Source organism: Thunnus albacares, chromosome 16 (assembly GCF_914725855.1).
Source record: "Thunnus albacares chromosome 16, fThuAlb1.1, whole genome shotgun sequence".
Taxonomy (NCBI): Eukaryota; Metazoa; Chordata; class Actinopteri; order Scombriformes; family Scombridae; genus Thunnus; species Thunnus albacares.
The window spans coordinates 13,883,665-13,906,974 of record NC_058121.1 but is presented as its reverse complement, the minus strand read 5'-3'; the positions used below and the strand labels follow the sequence as shown (position 1 = coordinate 13,906,974).

The window sequence follows — 23,310 nt, the reverse complement described above, 5'->3', positions numbered from 1 at the left end:
TTGTGTTCACTAGCCTATATGCACTGTATGAACTGTATGCACTGTCATACACCCACATGTTTTAATGTGTAAATTAGTTATATAATAGAGACTATTAATCACTCGTTCAATAAAGGAAATCTCCCAAATAATATATAAAATTTTATTGCCGTGTAACAGTCTAGAAAAATGTGCATTATGCACTTCTACCTGTAGTTTCACAGGCTTTCCTCGGGGTGGAGCTCTCACTTAATTTGCCTGTTTGTCATTTGGCTGTCAGGGAATGAATGTGTACAGCTAGCCGGCTGGTAGCTTTGGCAATGTTGTTATTATCAGAATGATATCGCAGCGGGACAGCGGAGAACTTGCTCGGTTTTATACTGTCACAGACCCCAAGAAGCACCAGAAAGGCTATACTGTGTACAAAGTCACCGCAAGGGTAAGGAGAGAGAGAGAGAGGATGGGGACTCTTGACAGCTAGGCTAAATGCTAGCTGTTGTTAGCCGTCTAGCTTGAGCTAAGCTAACAGTGGTAACCTCTTAGTGATTAGCTGACAGTGGTAACAGCTTTTATGAACACCACAGATGTAACTCACAGACACATTCAGATTTGCTTATGTTTTAAAATATGGGTTTCTACACCTTGTGGGTTGTCTATAGCTGCTAACGTTACATTAGCAATATTAGCCAGAATGACTGAATCCGACCTAAACGGTGTTAACTGCTTGATAGCTAACTAGTTTACGGTAGACGAGCATTAAAGCAGGGGTATTTTTGTTCAAAACACATAACAATAATAAGATAGCTGGTTCATATTGTCATTATTTTTAAAGGCAAGGTTAAATGCATTGAAATAAGTGATTGTCGTTGTGTGGTATCCTTAATAGAAAGTCAGTCCCACTGTTAAAGCTGGGCAGGAGAGATGTGAAAGTCTCAGCATTATTAACCTAACCTAACCCATGGCTGCTCTATATCCGTCCCCTAGTTTTGGGTGCTGCTGTATAAATTATTTTAAGATCCTAGGGAAAAAAATTCAACTCCAGTTTTGGGCATCCGGGCTGTAATTTGTAAGCACAGCCCACCCATGCCCGTGCACAGCCTGCAGCAACTCACAGGTCATGTGCTGGTAATTGGAGAAGTTGTTTCCTGATGATACAATGGAGAGACATGTCCCTTAATTTATCTGCACTTGCATCATTGGCTTTGGCTGTGTGTGCTATGATTTTACTGATATATGGCTGAGTTTCTTTGTCTCTGCTTGCCTGCCACTCTGCTTGTTATGAATGCTGGTGATGTCTCCCTCTTACACTCAAGACTACCATCACTGGCTTTATAATGCACTCCATTGTCACACTCAGAGCTGTGTCCCTGCTCATGCTTTCAGCAGCCCTACAAGAAAGTCTTTGCAGCAAAACCAGCAGCACTCACAGCTTGGTACTGTACTTTTTAGCTAGGAGCCACCGAAATGGAAGTTTGTAAAGTTCTCTTCTCCCCCTTTCACACAGATAATCTCCAGGAAGAACCCAGAGGATGTCCAAGAGGTAAGACACGAAGCCATTATTTTTATATGTGAGACTTTCAAAGACCAGTATAATGTCACGTTTCACTGTTTGCAGTTTTATTTATTTATTATATAATTTATAAGAATATATATAGTTAATATCATTTAGTATTTATTCAAGTAATTTCATCATATATTAGTTGAACTTGAGTTAGGTGCTTAGTAGTAACATGTTAGACATGTGTGGCTCAGTTCCTCGCAGATTAGAATTTATAATGCAAAGTTTAATTTAAGCGAAGATTTCAGCCTACATCAGGAGAATTATTGCAATGCTCATTTGCATGTATCTATAATTAAATGCAGTGTTTCTATTCAATGGTAGTGCACTTCCAAGCTCACTGTCTATACATCTATACACCCCAGATGCTTTAAAGTATTCCCCTTCCTTATGGTGTGACTAAAAAGACACATATATGGTACATACTATCTTTATTTAACACACACACAGAGGAATGCAGTCTAGCTTGGAACCAGCGCTAATGCAGCAGGCATGATGTCAATTACCGCATGTGAGTCTGAGAAAGACAAGAGAGGAACATACCTCCACTGCTGAACAGGGCTCCTGTTTGCGAGTGGTGCTCAGCCCAGTTTGCCTCACACCAGCCGCCCAGCCAAAACTTAAGCACACCGGACTTGAATTTCAACTTTAGGCATTTAACCTTTGCTTTACCCTACAGCGTTAAGACCTTTTTCTTTTACCAGGTTTGTGATTTTATATTTTAAGTTTTACTGTACAAAAAGGTTCATGTGAAATTGTTTAAATGCTGGAGCATAGGAACATAGCTGATTCATGTTATTCTTACAACATAGAGTGGTTTAAATTATGTTTTTAAATGTTTTCAGTCTTGTTTAACATGATATAAAGATTGTCTTGTATATCTCTCCTGTCCCTCTTTTTGTAGATAACAGTGTGGAAAAGATACAGTGATTTCCGGAAACTTCATCAAAACCTCTGGCAGCTGCACAGGAATGTATGTAGCCAGTCGGAGCTGTTTCCTCCCTTTGCCAAGGCCAAAGTCTTCGGTAAGAAATTTAATTTTATCAAGTCATATGTAAGAGCACATTGCAGTACAACAGGAAGATAATTTTAATCTGTGTCTTGTGTGCTGCACTTGTATACAGCTGATTTTATTGTATAATATTAAGTAATATTGGGATTTTGGTTTTGGATCTTGGAAACTACAGATTTGTTCACCTGCATTTTTCTATGTGTTCTTTCACAACATGACACAGATGTGCTCTGTTTGGTGGCATTTAATGATTTTGGTGACTTTTCTCAAACATTTCCACTGGTTTATGTAAATGTTTGAAGACCAAAAGACTTTTTTTAATATGTATGACTTGGATGTAAGCACGCAGAGCTTTCTTCTCTTATTAGATCTTAAAATCCTCTTAGTATGGTGATTTCCTCCAAAGTGGTGAAAGTGAAACTGTGATAGTTACAGACTTTGATATAGGACAATAAATCCTAGAGAAGAATAGGGAAGTAGTGATTACTCTGCCCCCTTGAGGCAGCTTAGTGTTAGTGCTCAGCCAGCATGCACTACTCTTAATTTGATATGATCATTTGTTTAAGGGTTATATTACTGCATGTGTGCTCATGTGTATCTTTGTATCCATGTATGCATGTGTAGGTCGTTTTGATGACTCAGTGATTGAGGAAAGGCGACAGTGCTCTGAGGATCTGCTACAGTTCTCTGCTAATATCCCTGCTCTCTACAGTAGTCAGCACATCCAAGATTTCTTCAAGGTAGCCGAACACACAAACGCATAAACACAAACATAAACTGTAGACAGACTATGACTGGAAAGTTTTTTTAAATTGTTTCCCAGGGAGGCGAGGTCCACGACGGCTCAGAGCTCATTGGACCTGCCGAGCCCTTTTCTGACTTCCTGGCAGACAGTTTGTCTGACTGCAGCTCTGATGGTAGAGTTACATACAATAACTCCTCCTCAAAATGAATATTCCTCTTAATTTACTATCACTTTTAATTCAGACGTGCTCAGATATGTGTGGACATGTTTTTCAGTTCAAAGAGACATCAGCGGTGCAGAGGATTTGACCATCACATCAGAGTATGGAGGTAGAGGAGTTTGAATCCATTATATTTCCCAAATTTTTGTTCATATATAGAGCCGCTATGACGTGTGCATGTAAGTATCTGTCTATTAACTCTGACATCCTCTACCTTCCCAGGCCCGTCCAGTGACAGCGACCTGACCTCCCTGGCTGTGGACACAGACTCTTTGGCTGAGCTGGATGATGGCATGGCCTCAGGCCGCACCTCCCCAAACCAGCCACAGGGGGGAGCCACCAACATTAGCAGCAGCTGCAGCCCTCGCTTGCCCTCCCTGCACGAACGCCGCACCCCGTCTCCTGCCCCAGCTCCTGCCTCCTCAGCCCCTAACCCAGAGGTCAGCTGGCCTGGCCGAACACCACTCTTCTCTGGCAGTCTGAGGAAAGCCAAGGAAGTGAAGTCAGATTACTTAGACAAAGCCAGCGAGCTGATCTGTTTGGCTGTAGAGAAGGAGAAGGTGCAGGACTACCAGGCAGCTTTTTCTTGCTACCGCAGTGGAGTGGACCTGCTACTGCAAGGAGTGCAAGGTCAGTTTGGTCAAGTGGTGTTCATTAGGGTGTTCACAAGGGTGTCATTTAAGACAAAGAATAAAAAAAAAAAAACATACTTTTTTTTCTTTTTTTTTAGCTGACCCATGTTTTGTAAAGCCTTTACTCTGGTTACCCAAAGTTCAAAGAAAGAAGGGACAGATATTCACGTGCAGATGTATTATTGTTAAAAGCAATACAGGAGGTTTTTTTATCCATATCTTCATATGGAATTTTAATTACTTTACCATAAATGTGCAGCAGTGCCACAACTTTTGTGTAAGAAGATGACAGTTTCTGTCACTGGAGACCAGAGGTTGATGAAAAAGTCTCTAGAGCAGCACTTAAATTCATGGGCAGCAGCTATTTTACTGAGTAAACTAATAAAGTGGAACCTCCCTGCCTGGTGAACACCCACTTCTTTCAAACTTCATGTCTCCATTTTATTATGTAGGGTTTCTATTAAAAAGTTAAGTAGTCTCCAAGCCCAGATTCAAACATGATGAAGCTCCCCCCAGAGCCAATGATGACATCATACAACTGTTTTCACAGAGTAATACTCTCCATAACTAGGAAACACTAGGAAACTAGGAAATCTTCCAACCTTGACCTCGAAAAGTGTGGAGAGGAAAACCTAAAAGACACCACTTTTTGGGGAGGTTTCATGAGCTTGTTACAAAAATAACCTACCATTTTGTCAGTTAATATAAATCTAGTACAGAAATGTTCAACCCAGCCCTATAAAAACTGCTTCATAAACAAAAACTGTTGATCTCACTCACCCCTTTTTCAGGTGAGCCCAGTCCCACACGGCGAGAGGCAGTGAAGAAGAAGACTGCAGAGTATCTGATGCGTGCAGAGCAGATATCCAGTCAGTATCTGAGAAGCAACATGGGTCAAGGGTCAACGCAGACAGTGGTGAGTGGGAGGGAAATATCACTGACCAGTGTGCATCTGTGAGATTATGCCAATGTGTTTTATATGCATGCATTCACTAGTGTCCTTAAGTCTCTTGAAGCAGTGTATCAGAGAGTGGTTGGGTTTATGACAGGGGACAACATCAGTGTCCCCTGTATCAGGAGACAACATCAGGAGATTGCTTGACCTTACTGAAGATACAGAGGATATCTTTGCCTTTTGCTCCTGTGCACAACTTTGTTATCTAACCTACCATCTTACATTTGTTGTCTCTAACAGTTTGGATTAAATCTACTTCTTGCTCTTAACAAACTTGCTCTCAAGAATACTGTACTTGAAATAAATTAGTCTTTGCAAGAGAGGGTCAAGGTACCTAATCAATATGACATAACTGCATACCATAAAGTTTTTTTTTTGTTATTGTTGTTTTTTCTCAAGGCGATGGGGGCACAGTGCTGCCCTTCCACTAGCAGAGGAGGCCAGCAGAATCCATCTGAGGAGCTGAGAACTTACAGAGTGTTGGGGGTCATAGATAAGGTCAGTTTGATATTGACAAGTCTTTGAACTTTTAGCCAAACTTTGTGATTTGACTTGTTCCAGCTATAATCACAATCAACAATTTGTCCCCCAAGACAGCGAGTAAGGGACATGAACAAATAAATGGATCACAATGTTAAGATCAGTGATCAGTGTTGTATGTGTCTTTGTAATGACATCCTTGTTGCTCAGTGTGCTGCACTGCAATGATAATGTGGAAGGAATGAAAAACTTGATCAGAATCATCTTCTTTCATATTACTGGTAATATGGAAGGAGATAATTCTTACGGTGAAAACAAAACAATAATTGTGGCCTAACAGAATTAGGCCCAATTACACTTGGGTCCTGTGATTGCAAAGATTTATTTATTTATTCATTGCCCCTCCTGAATATATGTGGATGGTATCCATCTTGAAATTTCTCCTCCTTGTGTCCTTCTTCGACCATCTCTTTTATCTGAAGCAATAAAACGTAATAGATTTACTGGATGGTATAGTAAGGGCTGAGCGTGTGTATGTTTAGCGCCAGTTATGACTACCACAAGGTCAGTTCAGGTTGCTGGTCCTCTCAACCAGCTGCCGGCGAAGCAACTTCACCACTCAGCCATGAAATGACTTGGCAAGCAGCTCAGAGAGCGGCACACAACATTGAATCAATGATGCTCATCCTGCACACACACACAAAACCCTAAGGAAAATGTTGACACAATACCAACATGTGTTGCTCTGCAGAGGTGCATGGAAAATCCACAATATGTCAGAAACAAAGTGGACAGACAACAAAAAAAAACAACAAAAAAACACCATAAGTGGAAACTAAGCTATCCAGAAATGGCCCAGCTTCCCTCTCCTCTTTCTCCTGCTCCTCCTCCTCCTTTCACTTTTAATGGGGACAGAGGGGACAGATGGAGAGAGCTCCTCACCCTACTACCCCCCCCCCCACGCGCGCCCCTCCTCTCCACCTCCCCCCTTCCCTGATGTTTGTGTCTTAATTATATTAGCGCCCTGGCTAGCACAGCCACTCTGTTTACTCACAGCTCCATTCATATCCATTTAGCCTGCACCTGTTTGGTCCCAGCCAGGGTCACATGCAGAGAACGCACCCACAAAACATACGCATGCACCACACTATACACAAACACACATACACACACACACACACTGGGTCACACACATACGCTCAAGCTCTCCCCTGAGACGGTGATGGAGCACAAGAGCAATGGAGATGTCAGAGAGAAAAGGAGGGCTAAAGGAGGGAGGAAATGAAAATGTTAGGAAGAAGAGAAGAGAGAGGGAGAAAGTAAAGGGAAGTGACGTGAGAGATGGAGCTCCTTTTTTTTTTGTCGGAATATTGGTACAGATGGAAGGAAAGTCTGGATTTAGAGATGGCACTGGCAGCCATTACTGTGACATATTTTTCAAGTAAAACATCTGCTCCCAAATTGAAAATTTTTTTCCATGCAGAAAAGAAAGGTGTGCGTCTGAAAATATGAACATAAATTTGAATGACTAGCCCTTTGTCTTGCAGATTGCTTCTATGTCCTTTTTAAATGCATTTCTAAAGATATGTGCTTTTGATCTCTATTTTTTTTTTTTGCTATGGTTCTTTTTTTTTGCTACTTTTGATATCATAGGCTATTTGGCTAGGGCTGCAACTAAGTATTATTTTCATCATCAATTAATTGTCATTTATTCTTTGAAATAATTTGATTTAATCAAAATGAAAATGGTGATATACCAATTTTATTGCCAAATATATTACCAAAGATATTTCATTTACAGTGACGTGACTGGAAAAGCAACTATTGTCACATTGTAGAAAATTGATATAGGTGTATCTCAGTGTGGTAGTTTGTGAAAAATTAAATAAAATGAAAATGAAGGGGAAAAAATTAAGTTTAGACTGCATTATTGCAGTATTACCAATTTTAAAAGTTTGCTATCTTTGCTTAATAAATGACTTTAAGAATTAAATGATTATTAAAATTTTTGTTGATTAAGTTTCTATCCTTCAACTGATCATTTCAGCTCTACTTTTGGCTGATATAGTATATGGACATCTATAAATTCCATTTGTGTTTTGTGGATGGGACTTTGGCTAACACAGCAGTGTTAATGCCAGTTTTTCCAGTATCATTTAGGGACCTACATTTATCTTGCAGTGACCCTTGAGGGGGCCCTGACCCAGTAACTGAAAAACACTGCTCTGGAGGACATAACCACTATATCATCTTAGACTGTGTATGTCTCATCATGCCTGGCAATTAATGGCACTCTTCCATCACAGGTTCTTTTGGTCATGGACAAGAGAACACAAGAGACGTTCATCCTCAAAGTAAGTGTAATATGTGTGTGTGTGTGTGTGTGTGTGTGGGTATGTGTGTGTAAATCCCGCATCCTCATCGTCCTAACTGTAAGTGTTAGTGTGAAATGTGCCAGAAGCCCCTGTGTGTGACCGGTGTAATTGATTCTAATGGGCCTGTCCCTGTCAGCTCCTCTGCTCTCAGGTGTGAGACGTGTGCCAGACGCCAACGCACAGCACAGGCACAGATGACTACACACAACGTGTGCACACACATACAAGCATATCTACACACGCTCGCTGCCAATGTGAACTTTACGTGCAGCACTGATAGATTTGTGTGGCTCTTTTAAAGTCACGCGCTGTATGTGGCTTGATGAATCCAGTGACTTTGGGTTTGCCATGGGGCATAGCTGGCAACTCGTTAATGGGAGGTTTCTCCTTTGCCACACTCCCTTCCTCTCTTTCTTTTTTTTTTTTTTTTTTTTAATACACCTTATTCTTCGTATAACCTAAATGCTCACCTTCCTCTTCCTCCTCCCATCTATGCCCTCCTCATTTGGGTTAATTCTCCTTTTCTCCTCTTGTCCTTAAATGCACTGTGTCTCACTTTAATTACTCACTGCCTCTCCTCTTCTCTTAATCCCTGCAGGGTCTGAGGAAGAGCAGTGACTGTGGAAGGGCTAAGAGGACCATCATGCCTCACTCTGTGCCCCACATGGTGCAGCTGAAGAAGTTCATTGTCTCTGAAGACACTGTGTTCCTTTTGCTGCAGTATGCTGAAGGTAAGACACACATCTCATGCTTCCCTCCTTTGTCTTTTTTACCTCCAACCGTCCTTTCCCCTCCTTCACCTGATCCCTCTTTCTCTCTTCTCCCATCCCTTTCTCTGCCCTTGTTCTAGACAGATGTTTGATAGAGATGGGTGTGTGTCACAGGTCATTATTCTGAATACCAGGTGGCGCCATGCTTTATTAGCTATGCCAACACCTGGGCCTCCTTAAATCCCACTCACACTAGGTTGTGTGTGTAGCTCGTGTGTGGGTGAATGCGTACAATGAAATGCAGCCATATTTTTTGATGCCCTGTAACCTATTCAATCTGGTGTACTCCATTACCACCATGCGCTAATATTAGTGGACAATATTGAATATCATACGGGGCTGTACGACATGATCTAATAAAGCTAATCAAATGCAAGAAAAGACACAGATTCACCACAGTTGCATCCCAGCTCTGTGATTCAGAAAACTGAGGGTCTATCTTCATGCTTCTATAGGATGCTGTTCTTAAACATAGTAGCTGATGGGTTGAATGAGAATAGACAGGCAGACACAGAGAGGCAGTGACCTGAGTGACATTGGACAAAACAACATGTGGATGGTTTTACTTTCTAAACCATCGAGCTGCCCCGCTATCATTATCATCACTGTGAACTCCCTATCCATTCTCATCACACACAACAGATGCTGGCTTCCAATTTGCTTTCACAGCTCTGTGTGTGTGTGTGTGTGTGTGTGTGTGTGTGTGTGTGTGTGTGTGTGTGTGTGTGTGTGTGTGTGTGTGTGTGTGTGTGTGTGTGTGTGTGTGTGTGTGTGTGTGTACGTACGTGCATGCTTGCGTGTCTGTGTGCACGCACATGTAAGAGAGAGACAAGTTAAAATGTTAACTTTACATTGGGAACCTAAAACACAAACACACACACCCAACCCCATATACCCAAATTAGTTGCAATTGTTTTTGTTTACCTTGGTTACTCATTCATAAGTGGAAACTAATGAGCATTTTCTCCAAATAGTCCCTGTAACTAAGAAGCCCCAGAAACCAAAGTCAGGAACTAAAAGTCTCTATTGCGCATTGCCTTTTGCATTGCCATATTTTGCATTTTCCTGAAGAACCGTGAAAATTAGGTAAACAGATATTAGGTAGACTGTTAGCTGTCTTTTTTTTATGCGCAGTGTTTTTCATGTGCATTTGTAATTCACTGCTGTGCAACTCTGATACTTGAAGAGACCTACAGACATTGGCAAGGAGACTGAACCCACCAGAATAACGTCTGGTTATTTTTCTGCTCGAGGCTTGATTACCAACTGGGCAAAAAGCAACTATGCAGCAATCTCCAGACTCTGAGGGGCCCGAGTTGTCTATGTGGCAGTACTTTGTGGTACTTTGATTAATTACAAATGAGTTTGGAAAAATTAACCACTAAAACTTGAAATGGTAAGGGCCATGAGATGGCTCCTTCACTTTTCTCCAATCTTGAGGTCCTGTCTTATAGAGGGGCCCTGTGTCAAAATCTAGATTTAACAATTTTAATATTTCAGTTGGTATTATACTAACATGTTACATATTTTTTAACATCTAGGCTATACAAATTTGTTTTATATTAAATTAATCAAAAACTAACTGACATACAGTAAACAGGTTGTATTCTAGCCTAGAAATACTGGTTGGTTTATGGGGCAAAATGGGTTGGGGGGGATGTGTATGTGGGGGCTCAGTGGGGACCCACAGCTAGCATGTAACCGTATTGAAACTACTTTAAGAGTGGTCTAGACGTCTACGCGTTATATAACTTTGTTTAAACATCAATAAACCATCCCTAACCCAATGTTGCTACTGCTTGCACCCAGTGATCGCGTACTGTGTGAATGAATGCTTTTCTTTGACCAGTGCTGCTACCCCCAGAGCAGTGACTTTTTTGGAGACAGAGAGTAGGACCCGAGACCCAAATATACACCATGGTTTAGTTGAAACACAGGTTGCTATGTTTCTAAAATTGTTCCTGGAAAAGATCATGTGTGTAAAAAAAAAAAAAAAAAAAAAAAAAAAAAGTAATTACCCAGACTAGCTTGGTTTTCTTTCTTATTTCGCATTCCTTCTCCTTCCTTTCCTTCTCTGTTTATCCATGTTATTGGAGACACCCTTCTTTATTTTTTCTAATGCCCTGTTCCTTCATCCTCAGGTGGAAAGCTGTGGTCTCACATTGGAAAGTATCTGCGCAATTCCAGCCCAGAGGAGAGCTTTGACATTCCTTTCATCCAAAAGAGCCACACAGCAGCTGTACACTCTCCACAACATGCTGTACCACAGCTGGGTGTAGATTCAGCCAGTTCTGGCTCAGGGCCTCTTACTGATTCTGATCCTGTCTCAGGGCTGCAGAATGAAGGGAAGGACCTCATCACGTCCCCTCATAAAAGCGTTCTCCCTCCCAAAATTATCAAACAAATTGGAGCCCAATCAGACTCTGGAGCCACCTCTGAGGAAGAGTGCACCAACAGTTATTTAACACTGTGCAATGAGTACGAACAAGAGAAAGTAGAACCAGATACACTAGAGGAGGAGGAAGAGAAGAGTGAACAAGAAATGTTGTCACTGGAAGTGCCGATTACTTCCTCACGTAGCCGCTCACTACTCAGCAACGACAGCCTCTCTTCACCTATCAGCTCTCAGGAACTTGGCTTTTTCACCGAATCGTCAGACAAAAGCGGACCCAACCATGACAATGAGCAATACCATGGCACGGAACAGGACCACGGCGACGTCTTTAGTCCATTGTCCTCGCCTGCTGTGCCTCTGTCTTTGGATCAGTCCAAGCACACACCAATGGAGTTTTTTCGTATTGACAGCAAAGACAGTGCAAGCGAGGTGACCTGCCTCGACTTGGGAGAGCAGCGCACCTCACATAAACAGGTCCCCATCTTTTCTACATCTGACCTGGGCTCAGATGTCACTGAGGATCTTCCAGAGCTGGCTCAGGAGGTCAAGAGCCACAGCTCGGAGCTTTGGGGGTTAGACTGTAGTGATAAAGGTTCCAATGAGTCAGTGCCAGTCATTTCATTTAAAGAGGCAGTAGTGGAAGATGAGGGTCAACCACCAGACCTTTTGGTCAACCTGCCTGCAATGAGCGGGACTGTAGACTCTTTACAGGAGGAATTAGAGACTTCAGGGGTGAGTGTGGGCCTGGAGGCCACAGCCTCTCCTCAAAAGTTCATCCAGCCTGATGTTTTACAGCTTCACAGCCAGCCTGAGGAAGAAGAGGAGCAGCCACTAGAGCAGGAGCTTTCATCTTTGTGCACAGCCTCTGCAACTTGTGACACTAATGTTGCATCTTCCTCTCCCTTGACCTCACTATGGGGTGACTACAGCTTGGCTTATGGACAAAAGGCCTCAGAGGAAATGGGGGTTGATCCTTCATGCCAAAATAACGATCTCTTGCTTGATGCCCCCATTCCAGTTACTGACTCGGTTACTGAGAAACTAGAGCCCAGCATAGGCATAAACACAGATGTGGTTCCAAACTCTAGTGGGAACAGTGAAGGCTCAATCCCAGCGACAAACGGCACTGAGGCCTGTGCAGTGGTTCAGAGTTTATTAGATCTTGATGGTGAATCATCAAGAATTATTAGTAATACAGGTGGCAGTGCATTTGATAAAGAAGTATCGCGGCTGTTTGCAGAGCTGGACGAGCTGTCGTTGGCTGCATCCCAAGCACGTATCCCGGAGGCGTTTGTACGGTGCTGGGCTGTAGAGATGGTGACAGCCCTGGATTCACTGCACCAAGAGGGCATCATCTGTCGAGACCTAAACCCCAACAACATCCTGCTCGACCACCAAGGTTAGACATCCATTTTCACCAAAGCCTCTTTTCTCATGTTTTCTCAGTGTTATAGATAAGGATTTCTGTAAAAGTTGATTGGACTGAGAAAATGCAAACCTCTGCTAACAGCTACTGAGCTTCTTTAAAGCTGGACGATGATTATTGGCTTGAGATCTAAATATTAAACAGTTGCACTTTACTTAGCAAGAAACCAGGAAACTTGAGGTTAATCTTCTCATTGCTAGTGAAAAAAAATTGAACTTTCAACTCCTGAAAAAAACACAAGAATGATGAATTTAGTTGCACTGAACGGAGGCAGAAACGATCAATAACGTACCGATTGTTAGGTTGTCTTTTGCAATTTTAACTGGAGGTATTTCAGACATAAATAGTTCAAAAAAGACTTAATGAAAACCCTATAGTTGCTTGTTGACATCTACTCATATTTCTCCTACAGTAAGCATAAAATCACTTTCCTCTGAACCTGCTGTAACATGTTTATGTCATATTTGTTGACCAAATATCTTTTTCAAGATATGAAGTTAACATCCCTGCTTATTCCAGTCTTAAAGCCGGTTCCGGTCTTAGAGCAGGACTGTTTCCGTCAAACCATGATCTAATCTGTTTACCAAAATGAAGGCTCTTCCTGAAGAGAAAATGTTGTTTTACCAGGAGGTCACAGATTCCCCCTCAACTTCTTCTTTTGTGGTCCTACAATCATCTCTCTGCACCTCGTTATCAACAAGCGTCTAATTAGCTGAGTGGCTGTTTTCGTCTCCCTGGTGGTAATTATTGTTCTAAAGGGCCCATCAGCGGAGTAGTGTGGTGCATCAGTCTGGCTAGCCCAGGCTAATGGCCACGGCTACCTAATGACACCATTAGTTCTAATGATAGCGTTAACGGGTAGCCGCTAAACAGGAGTAATCGCTGAGGCTGTGTGCTTGAAAAGCTCGCGGAGGGATGCAGAAAGGAACGGAGGAAGGAAGTGCTCTAAAGGTGAGCAAACAGTTTGAAAAGTAGAAAGTCAGAGTGACACTCGACTGTGTGAGTGATTAGAGGCTGAACGTTAGAAGAGTGTCTCACACTTCAACTCCGAGCTGAACACTTTCTATTTCTTTCTCCTCAGGTCATGTTCAGCTTACTTACTTCTGTAGCTGGAGTGACGTGGAGGAGTCCTGTGACAAAGAGGCCTTTGCCAACATGTACTGTGCACCAGGTGAGACATACATACCTTTCCTCTATCTACTCCTGCTTCACTTCCTCATTTTGTGTGTGTTTGTCAGTTAGTAGGTTTGTGTGGGATTAATTCACTTTCACATACACTTTCCCACGGTCACAAACCCCTCATTCATAGCCAGACATGAATAAACTATCCAAGTGAACATACGCTACTCTTGAGAATAGAAACACATGAACACTGTGATTGATTTTTACTCATAGAATGACAAAAGTCTGTATGCACAGGTGCTCTTTCCTTTCTGTTCTTCAGTTCTGTTGCTGTTTTTAGATTAAAGGAACCATATATAAAGGACACACACAGTATACACCATGGTAGTGTTACTTTACATTTTGATTAACACATGGATTGGTTAATATCTGCAGGGTAAACTGGGAGTAACTGTTTTTTTCAGTGTCTTGCAGTCAGTTTTGTGAAGCTGGATCTTGTTGTTGTTCTCTAGTTGTCCTGTAGAGTGTGCTGCTGCGCAACAGTGAGCCAGTGGTATGGTAACCCTGTGTGTTGCCCCCAGCAGGCTTGTGGCAGCTCTGGCATGCTGTTTAAAAGCTGCCTAAAACAAACTGCTGCTAGACTACAACACCATGTCCCTACTTAGCACTTCTGTGTGTGGAGGGTGTGTGTGTGTGCACACATAAACACACACACACACACATTTGACATCTATGGGTGGATACCTTTTCCAATATGCTCCTGCTTTAAGTGTATGGCTTCACACTCGGGCTGTTGGGTAGCTAATGTGTGATGTGTTTAATTACGTCTTTCTTAACTATGCAGGATTAAAAGAAAAACATTAGCTGAAAACACTAGACGCACTCTGAGACGTATACAATGACCCTCACACGCATTCACCCTCCCACGCACTTGTATTAAGCTATTCATCCTCTCTCTCTCTCAAGCCAGGAAGGTCACTTCAGATTTAAATCCTCCTTGTGTCTAGAATGTACAGTATGCCACTGTTGTAATAAATCTGAAAGCAAAAAAATGCTCTATTTAATATCCAAAGTGTGCATTTTTATTCCCTTAGCAACAGTGTGTTTAAAAGCCTACTAATGGAAATAAAAGCACATAGACATATGTTCCAGTGGCCAGCAGTAGATGACCTAAAGATACAGGAGTAAAGCTCAGCACAAGAACCTGTATGCATAATGCAGCTTAAAATCTAAGTGCTACACCGAGACATATTTCCATTTAAGTCATTGTGTAATTAATGTTCCTGTTATTATCAATATTAGCAAAGAGTGATTTTTACACAAGTGAAAATGTGGGGGTGGTAGGTTTGGCAGGTACCTCGGTAAAAATATTGGAATAGGTGATCAAATATATTAATGAATAGCTGGATTTTGACAAAATATACAATTAACTTTTAGTTTATTATCCATACATTTTATGTTTTAGTCATTAGTTGCAAATCAACTGAAGTAACTTGCAACTAATGACTATTTTCATCATCAGACAATCTATAAATTTATTTTTCATGAGTCAATTCAAATGTATGTGTTCAGATTACCTTTTTTTTCTTCTTACCAAAGGCATTCAAATTACTGTGAAATGATGTGAGGGTAAAAAAAAGAAAATTGGTCAAATCATAATGTTTAAGAAGCCATGAGCATTTTTTCAACATTTGGTGTTTTCACTTGATACTAGACTTCAACATTTAATCAATGGTCAAAATTGTCTTTAAGTAATTAATTATACATTGGTTAATTCACAATTTATTTATAATGACTATAAATTTTGATGCCGTTTTAGTACGATGACTAACATGGGAAAAATCCAAGTTGGACACAGTGTCTGGGGGATGGGGAGTATGGTTGGAAAAAAGAAACTTTGGTGTAATCAAATGAATGCGAATGCACCAACATCCTGCTCTTGACACATTAAATGTCATGTCATCGGTACTGTTTGAATCATATTTAGTTTGTGTCCACATTCAGCTCACTCAAATCTTAATATGAACAGAACTGATTTGAGAATATTTTTACAACCAAAGATGCTCAGTAAAAAATATGAATGTCAGCTCTTCAGTGAACTGAAGTGGAATGAAAGTGACCTCAACCCAGGTGTGAAAGGTCTTGTTAGTTAAACGAGTGTTGATCTCATGTGGATCAATGAATGAAATACATATCACTAGCCAGCAGGGGGTGTGTTATGCTGCTGTTGAGCATAAAGACCACTTCCACATCTATTGATTGTCCTACTCAAACACATGCAACTTTCTCTCTTTTTCTCATTCGTCTTTTACGGTCCATCTTTTCATTGTTATTGTTAAATTTGGGTATAAGCATATTGCAAAGGAACGGCTGTTTTCTATTTTGCTTGCTTATATTTGTTCTATACCTGCAGACCCCTACAGTTGGTACATGCGTATATCTGATGTATGTGCCTGTTAACACACACAAACAGAGGTTAGTGAATGTGTGTCTCTTCTGCCCTTTTTATGTATTGCTGTTTATCCAGACAGGGTCAGCTCTAGCGATAGCTTCATTCCCGATGACAGATTTATGACTGTTTGCCAGAAAGCTAGCGGGGGGCCTGCTGTGACCGTATGTGCATGTGTGTGTGTGTGTATATATATGTGTGTGTGTGAGAAGGAGGGAAACATGTTTTCAAAGCGACCACATTCACACCCAAAAAACACGGGAGTGGACTCGGAAAAATACAGTGGCAGGGTATTAATCTGTTTATTCTGCACTTCTGCTTATTTACTTTCTCGCCATTTCGTCATCACTGATAAACATCAGATGGCAAATGTTTTGTTTCCTAGTAAGAAAAAAAAAGAAGCTGCTGAGTGACAAGGTGGCGAAACCTAATTTGAGCTGAAACGGTAATTGTTTATTGTTCTGTTGAGAGGGAAGCAAGGCCAAAACCGATTGTCTTCAACATCTAAGAAAAGGGAAATTCAGTATTCTTCCCCTCTGAGTAACAAGTCAGTTACTGAGGACTCTCATGACATGCGCTTTTGTTTTCAGTTTTTTATTTTTCCCGTGTACCTGCTCGGCCACAGCGTGATCAAATGGAAGATAAAGTTTACTTCCCCTTTTGTCACTGAGCTGTCATCTCAGTATTTTGAAAAGCTTTTCAAGTAAGACATTGTACCCTGAAAGCACTTCTGCTTTATTATTTGAATATTTTCACTTTTTCCTCATAGTGAAGACGGGTAGAAGTATTTGTTTATTTAGTTATGTCAGCAGTTGGCAACACTACTGAGCCACACCAGCTCATAAGACACACATTCACAGTCTTGGAACATCATATTGTATACCGATCCCTCCTTACTTCCTACCTGCGTATGCTTTACTTCCTCTTTCAACAATGACTGTCGGTTAAGTTTTTAGGGAAGTCTGTCTAAGAGGAGAAGAGAGAAAGTTCCTTATGGCCCCCAGGAGAGAGGAGATGGAGTGTGATTAAGATACAGAGCAGGAGGGAACTGCATTGTTTAGGGGAAAGGGAAGAAGAAGAGGCCATGAGGTGAACACGCTGTATTGTTGTACCTCTTCAGTATATTCTTTGTTTTCTTAGATTTCTCATGATACCTTTTTGAAAGTGTTCAAGAACTGAAAATGCCAGGTTGAAATTTAATAGTAATTGTGTGTTCTCAAAGATTATACAGTGCAGTGTAATAGTGGGGTTTGAATGACCCATGGCCTGTGGATGTGGTTAATTCCCCTTCCCATCCTCTTTCTCTCTATCTCCCTTTCTCCCTGCCTCGCTCTGACAGAGCGGTAAGTGTAGCCAGCTCCACTGTACTCTCCCTGCAGCTCCTTAGACATTAATCCATTGTGATGACATCGACCTTGCTCTGAGACGTGTGCGTGTATGTGTGTGTGCGTCCAGTATCTCCCCTCCGGCTCATAACTACGCAGGTATCACTAGTCCGTTCAATGACGATCTTCTCTCCTTGGCTGTCAAAACAGTAGTCCTGGGGAGCCCTGAAGACTGGCTGCTCAGTTGGCTGTGTGTGTGTGTGTGTTTGTACGTTTATATATATATATGTGTGTGTGTGTATACAAAACGTGCAAGTAGTATCATAGCCCGCTCTAACCTTGGCTGCAAGAGAGCCACACAGTCCCCCGGAGTTCCCGGCAGCCTCCAGGAGATGAGGGGTCTTTGTCTCTTATGCTCCCCCAGCTGAGGAGCCTGGTCTCTGGGCACACACTGCCATGACCCTGGGTCCCGGCCCTCTGGGTGACCGGGCCCCCTCCCTCTGGAGAGAGCAGAGCAGAGGGAAGCTGAGCGGCACAAGAGGCCATCTGGTACCCAGTGGAGCTAGCACACACACACACACACACACACACAGTTTTGACTTTAGCAGATGAGTATCTCTCTTGGTTTCTGTTTCTTACACACACACACACACACACACACACACACAGTAGAGTCCCAACAGTCGAGCTGTCTGTCTCACCGCTTGTGTGTCTGACTGTCTTAGATTGCTGCCATGGAGTAGGCTTAAACTGGAGAGTTGTAAGTGGAAAAGTTCACATTGAGAGACTTTGGTAGTATATACATGTGCATGTAAGCATTTGTGTGCATGCTCCAGTAGAGACTAAGCAGAAGTCCAACAAGAGAATTTCTTTAGAAGAGGAAGAAACAGTAAATGATGTCATTTGTAATTGTGTAATTATTGAGAGCCTTTATATATTGTAGACTCTAAAGAAATAACAACAAAGGCAGACAAGTCAGTGTTGTAGGTTATTTCAAGGAGCTTAAAATAAGTGCAACACTGAAGAAAACTGAACAAAAATGTTATATAATTTACTCTCTTGTGTTTCTGCTTTATATTTCTTGGTGTGTGTGTGTGTGTATTGTATGGGTGTGTGTGTGTATTTGCGTTTGAGGTCAGGTCATGCAGATGGTGTGAAGTTGCAGCACAGACGGTTTCCTCAATTTAACTGCTTTTTTATTATGCAAATCACCCTTTTATGAGACTCACACTTGTTTGTGTGTGTGTGTGTGTGACTGTGTCCACGTTTTTGTGCTCAGTTTTGAATCACTTCAATGAAATATGAAGTAATCCGAAGATGTCATTGTGAAACAGTGTTGAAGGTTTAAAAGCAAGATGCCTTAAAGGATGTAATCATGTGAGGGGTTTGACACATTTAGTTAGTGAGATCAGTGCATGTTTTTAAATATATATTTGATTCTTTTCTTATTTTACATCAAAAACAAATTGTTGCCTGTGATCTCCCTCAACACAAGCTATTTCTCTGCACATTAATATATTGATTAATCTTGTGTCTTCCTCTCATTTTGCACTTTTTTCAGAGGTGGGAGGCATCAGCGAGGAGACGGCTGCGTGTGATTGGTGGAGTTTGGGCGCCATCCTGTTTGAGCTTCTGACAGGCATGGTGAGTCAAAAAGTATTAAAAAAAAATGTGTCTTTGTTGCAAAGGTGTTGTGGGATGTCTGTAGGTGTCTTGGCTTTCAACTCTCTCACACTCTTTATGGTCTTGCCAGGTTGTGTGTGATTCTGCGCGCGTGTCTGTATGTGTTTGAGTCGGCAGAGTTGGTTGTTTCGGTGTGTTGTGTACAACGTGTGTGTATGTGAGGTGCGTCTTGGCTGCCGTCTCGTACTCTGGTTCTCGGGGAGTGCCAGGGGTGTCGGTGTGACTTTCTCCCCCAGCCTGAGCTCCATCTGCTGGGCCAGGGGGTCAGCTCTCCCCGGGCCTCTTTGCTGGCTCCTGGAGCAGCGCTGTGCTCGGAGCACGCCGACCTCAGATCGGCGTGGAAGGTGAAGACCGGGGCAGCTCTCAAGGTGCCGCAACTCGGCTAGTCCAGGATAAGGGCTATCTGAGGGACCATCTTTCAAGACAGGCTTGGCAGGGGGGGGAGCATTTTGTTTGGAAGACAACAAATACATATTCAGCTGCTTTACGTGTCAAAGGTTTGGACACACGTTCCCATTCAGGTGAATGAGAAAGTGTGTTCAAACTTTTGACTGCTACTATACATGCTAATTACAACTTCCCGCTGTCAAGAAGAACAAATACACACACAGTAGCACGCACGGACACCCAGGGCAGGTGCGGTGTCCCTTCAATTTTTCATTGTCTATTAAATTTGAATAAATTCTAACTGATTGCCAGTGGGCATATTTTCATATCAGCCATCAGTAGTACCCATCAATGGCCCAAACATGAGTCGAGGTGTGAGGTTGGTGTTATTATGTTGAACAATACACACCCACTTACCTGGGGAAAAAAAAACTCACACAGATGTCTCCTTTGATGATTATGTCTGGGTAGGGCCCTGGCAAGGATACACACATACACACACACACACACACACACACACACACAGGCACACACAGTGTCTCTTGATCCTTGCAGGATAAGATCTTGCCTGGAGCAGTCTTGACTGCGGCTAGGAACCCAGCCAGAACTCCTGCAGCACGTATCAGGAGAGAGAGAGCGAGAGGAAACCGACCTAACCGATGGAAAAAAACACAGTTTACGCCTTTCACTTGCCGCACACGTCCTGTTCTAGCATTTTCAGATCGTCGATGTAGATGCACTGTCGTAACATACAGTGATTACTGTCATTATTGTCAATTATTTTAACAATAGTGCTATATTCTGTGGTTAGAAAAGCACTTACAGGTCTTGTGCTCCCTTTCTCTCACTTCTGAGATGATTTTAACCTTTTTTTATTTTTTTGTGAGTGCAACAATTCCTCGTTAACTGAAATGTCAGTTTGATCCGGTCAGATTTGACTTTGAAAAACAAATAAAAATGACTTAATGTTTACTGCTGCTGAACTGTCGACCCTTCCAGTAAACTTGTTCTGTAATAATGAACAAAAAAACAATATGTTTTTTCCATGTCATTCATTCTGCGACACTCGCTCTTGTCTGACACACACAGCAGTTCCAAGAAAGAGCAACACCAGTGAAATCATGTCTTTGTTATAGTTGCTGTGATCAGTGTTGTTTCAGGTGCTCGGACTCTTTGGTCTCCTCCTATTTGTCCAGTGCCGCTGCTCTCACATTGACCTAGGCTCTGCGGGTGTCAGTATATCTGTCCCCTCAGCTCTCAGACTGTCAGGTTTTCTGTGTTTGGATTGATGGTTATCTCTTCTTTCCACCCCTCCTTCCCTCTCCACAGTCTCTGCTCCAGTGCCATCCAGCAGGAATCGGTCGTCACACTGCTCTCAACATCCCCGAGTCTGTTTCAGAGGAGGCCAGATCACTGTTGGAGCAGGTGAGAGTCTAGTGTACTAGATGATGTTTTCAGCCTTTGCATGTAATTAATTTAATTCAGTGGCCCACCCAAATAGATTCACCCCACCCAAAAAAGTTTGTGGTATTTCTGTATTTATTCAGTCCCTTAAAAAAGTTGCATGCAGTTAAAGTGGAGATTGAAGAAAAAATGTTAATATGTTGTATAAACACACACATGTATTATACACTATTTATGGTTGAAATCCTTAATGACAGAGCTTGCACCATGCTAATATCTTCAAGCCAATTGCAAAGCCTCAAAACTGGTAATCTTTAGATGTGTATTAATGTGGTTAGCCTGGACTTATCTGCTTCTAATGTGGCACAAATCTGCCACGATTTAAATGTGTTTATGTTGTGACGGATTGGACATATCAATACTATAGTAACCCTAATAACTTAAAATAGTATTTGAACCGCTTGATGACAGAGTTTCAATCCACATACAATGCTCATGCTAGTGTTATATTATGTAGATTTATTTATTCTGTAACAAAAAAAAGTAACACAGAGGAAGTTTTGTCATGCTGTAAAGTTTCTTAGTTCCCCTGCCTCTGTACTCTCTGTTTACTTTGTCTCACTGCCTGAGAAATGCTTTTACGTCAATGTGATTTTTTTTATTTCTTTGTCACCTGTTTAATTAAACAAATCCTTTTCTCATGTTATTCTATGCAGTTGCTCCAGTACAACCCAATGGAGAGACTGGGGACAGGAGTAGCAGGCGCAGATGATATCAAATCCCACCCCTTTTTTGCCAGAGTGGACTGGCCCAAGTAGACGCTGCGCAGTGTGGGACTGTGGAAACCAGAGCTACATGCTGGGAAACTGGCTGTGAACTCCTGTCAGACAGAACACAAACAGATCTAAAGTAAATCCACTTCTGTGCCCAGATTTATGCATATCTGCACAGATCTCCCATTTTGTGTGTGGTCATTGGATTTTTTTTTTTTTTTAATTAAGTTTGCCAACCAGCAGTATTACTTTCCTTGTAAATTGCTCCTTTATTTATCTCATAGAGGATTTACCGTGTCAATTTCTTGGTGCAGGGAACACTTATCATGTGTGGTGCAATAATTTATACAGTAACTGCTTGTATGAGTGATGATCCACTAAAACATTGTTGCTTTACACTCCTCATACAGTAGCTAAAAGCCAAAATGACACGACTGAAATTAATAGGTGGCATTTTTGTGTGTTTTCTCCACATTTATGAAGTATTGTATTCTACCCATTCACACTGATACAGGCTTAAGTCACCTTTGCTTAAGACCCAATGTGCAATACGCTCATTTTGTTGCCACCTGAAACACTATCATTCCTCACAGGTTGGCTGATGACTCCGCCAACAGTGCCCATTGAGATTAATGGAAGTGAGACAGGTTGAGCTTTTTATTCGATGCTAGGGTTGTGTTGCTCTGATCTAGACACAGATATGATTTCTCATTTGTAACAGCGTTGTTAATTACAGTAACAGAGATGGACACTATGCAAGGTGAACGAACAAAATATTGCGAGGCAGTAGATGGGTATTGTTGTGGAGTGAAGTATTTAGTTATATTAAGATTATGGCTTGGAATAGAGCCAGTTTAACATATAGCATTAGCATTATCTCTGGGCTCAAAAGTACATCTTTGAAACCAGCCCTTTTTATGAATTGTAGTTATTTTTCTTATGAATATCAGAGGAAACTCTGCACTGAACAACACTGCATTTTGTGCTTGCAAGAATATGATTTATGTAATATATTTAATATGATGAAAAGAAAAAAATCTATAAAATAATAAATAACGTCTTGTCTTGTAAATACCCCTTTAAAGGATGTTGTGCTGAGTGGATGGTACACCCAGGTATCAGAGCCTTGATTACGTCCAACTTGTCAATCACTTACTGCCTCATCAATCAAATCCTTTTTATTTGATTGTGTATGTTTTATATTTGAGCAACACATTCGCTAACTTGCCACACAGATGATATAAATGCTGATTGCTGATTTTATATCTATACTGACTGAATTGTATGGTGAGCATTTTCATGGTTACATTACTTGCCATTTATCACCTCTACATATATATCAAACGCATCTTAATCCATTTCTCTAACAATACACAGATAATCACTCCACTGTTGTACTCCACTGCATTGCGCTATGATACATGTTGACTGACAGAATCTGTAAATTACAAGGTCCATATTCCACCTATTAACCCTTTTTATCAGACACAAACATCACAGTGAGGGTTTTTTTTTTTTCCTGTTTCTATTGAAAGTTCACTCTTCTCTGTGTGTCAGTGCACTCTGGAAAACAATAAATACACCCGGATGAGCAGTGATGTTTCATTTTGTGGATTACAT

At 41.5% G+C, this 23,310-nt stretch overlaps 1 protein-coding gene across 2 annotated transcripts; it reads left to right on the top strand.

The window, feature by feature from the left end:
* Window positions 1-231: 231 nt before the first annotated feature.
* Window positions 232-23,310, top strand: rps6kc1 (ribosomal protein S6 kinase polypeptide 1). Of its 2 annotated transcripts, XM_044376984.1 has the most exons (16): window positions 233-418; window positions 1,484-1,519; window positions 2,442-2,562; window positions 3,174-3,289; window positions 3,373-3,466; window positions 3,570-3,623; window positions 3,737-4,144; window positions 4,938-5,062; window positions 5,501-5,599; window positions 7,888-7,935; window positions 8,555-8,687; window positions 10,868-12,520; window positions 13,629-13,718; window positions 19,005-19,087; window positions 20,843-20,938; window positions 21,634-23,310. In XM_044376984.1, the coding sequence occupies exons 1-16, from the start codon at window positions 317-319 to the stop codon at window positions 21,733-21,735; spliced, it is 3,360 nt and encodes a 1,119-aa protein (XP_044232919.1). In that variant the 5' UTR covers window positions 233-316; the 3' UTR covers window positions 21,736-23,310. The 2 variants fall into 2 exon arrangements, with proteins under 2 accessions (XP_044232920.1, XP_044232919.1); XM_044376985.1 differs by lacking the exons at window positions 19,005-19,087; window positions 20,843-20,938; window positions 21,634-23,310 and adding an exon at window positions 14,182-15,780 and having other exon boundaries at window positions 232-418.

What these genes read in the sequence shown, in the direction of transcription:
- rps6kc1 (XM_044376984.1), top strand. Translation starts at nt 317, where the DNA reads ATGATATCGCAGCGGGACAGCGGAGAACTTGCTCGGTTTTATACTGTC. An exon ending in TGTTGGGGGTCATAGATAAG is followed by an intron (nt 5,600 to 7,887) that starts GTCAGTTTGATA and finishes CTTCCATCACAG; the next exon opens with GTTCTTTTGGTCATGGACAA. An exon ending in CATCCTGCTCGACCACCAAG is followed by an intron (nt 12,521 to 13,628) that starts GTTAGACATCCA and finishes CTTTCTCCTCAG; the next exon opens with GTCATGTTCAGCTTACTTAC.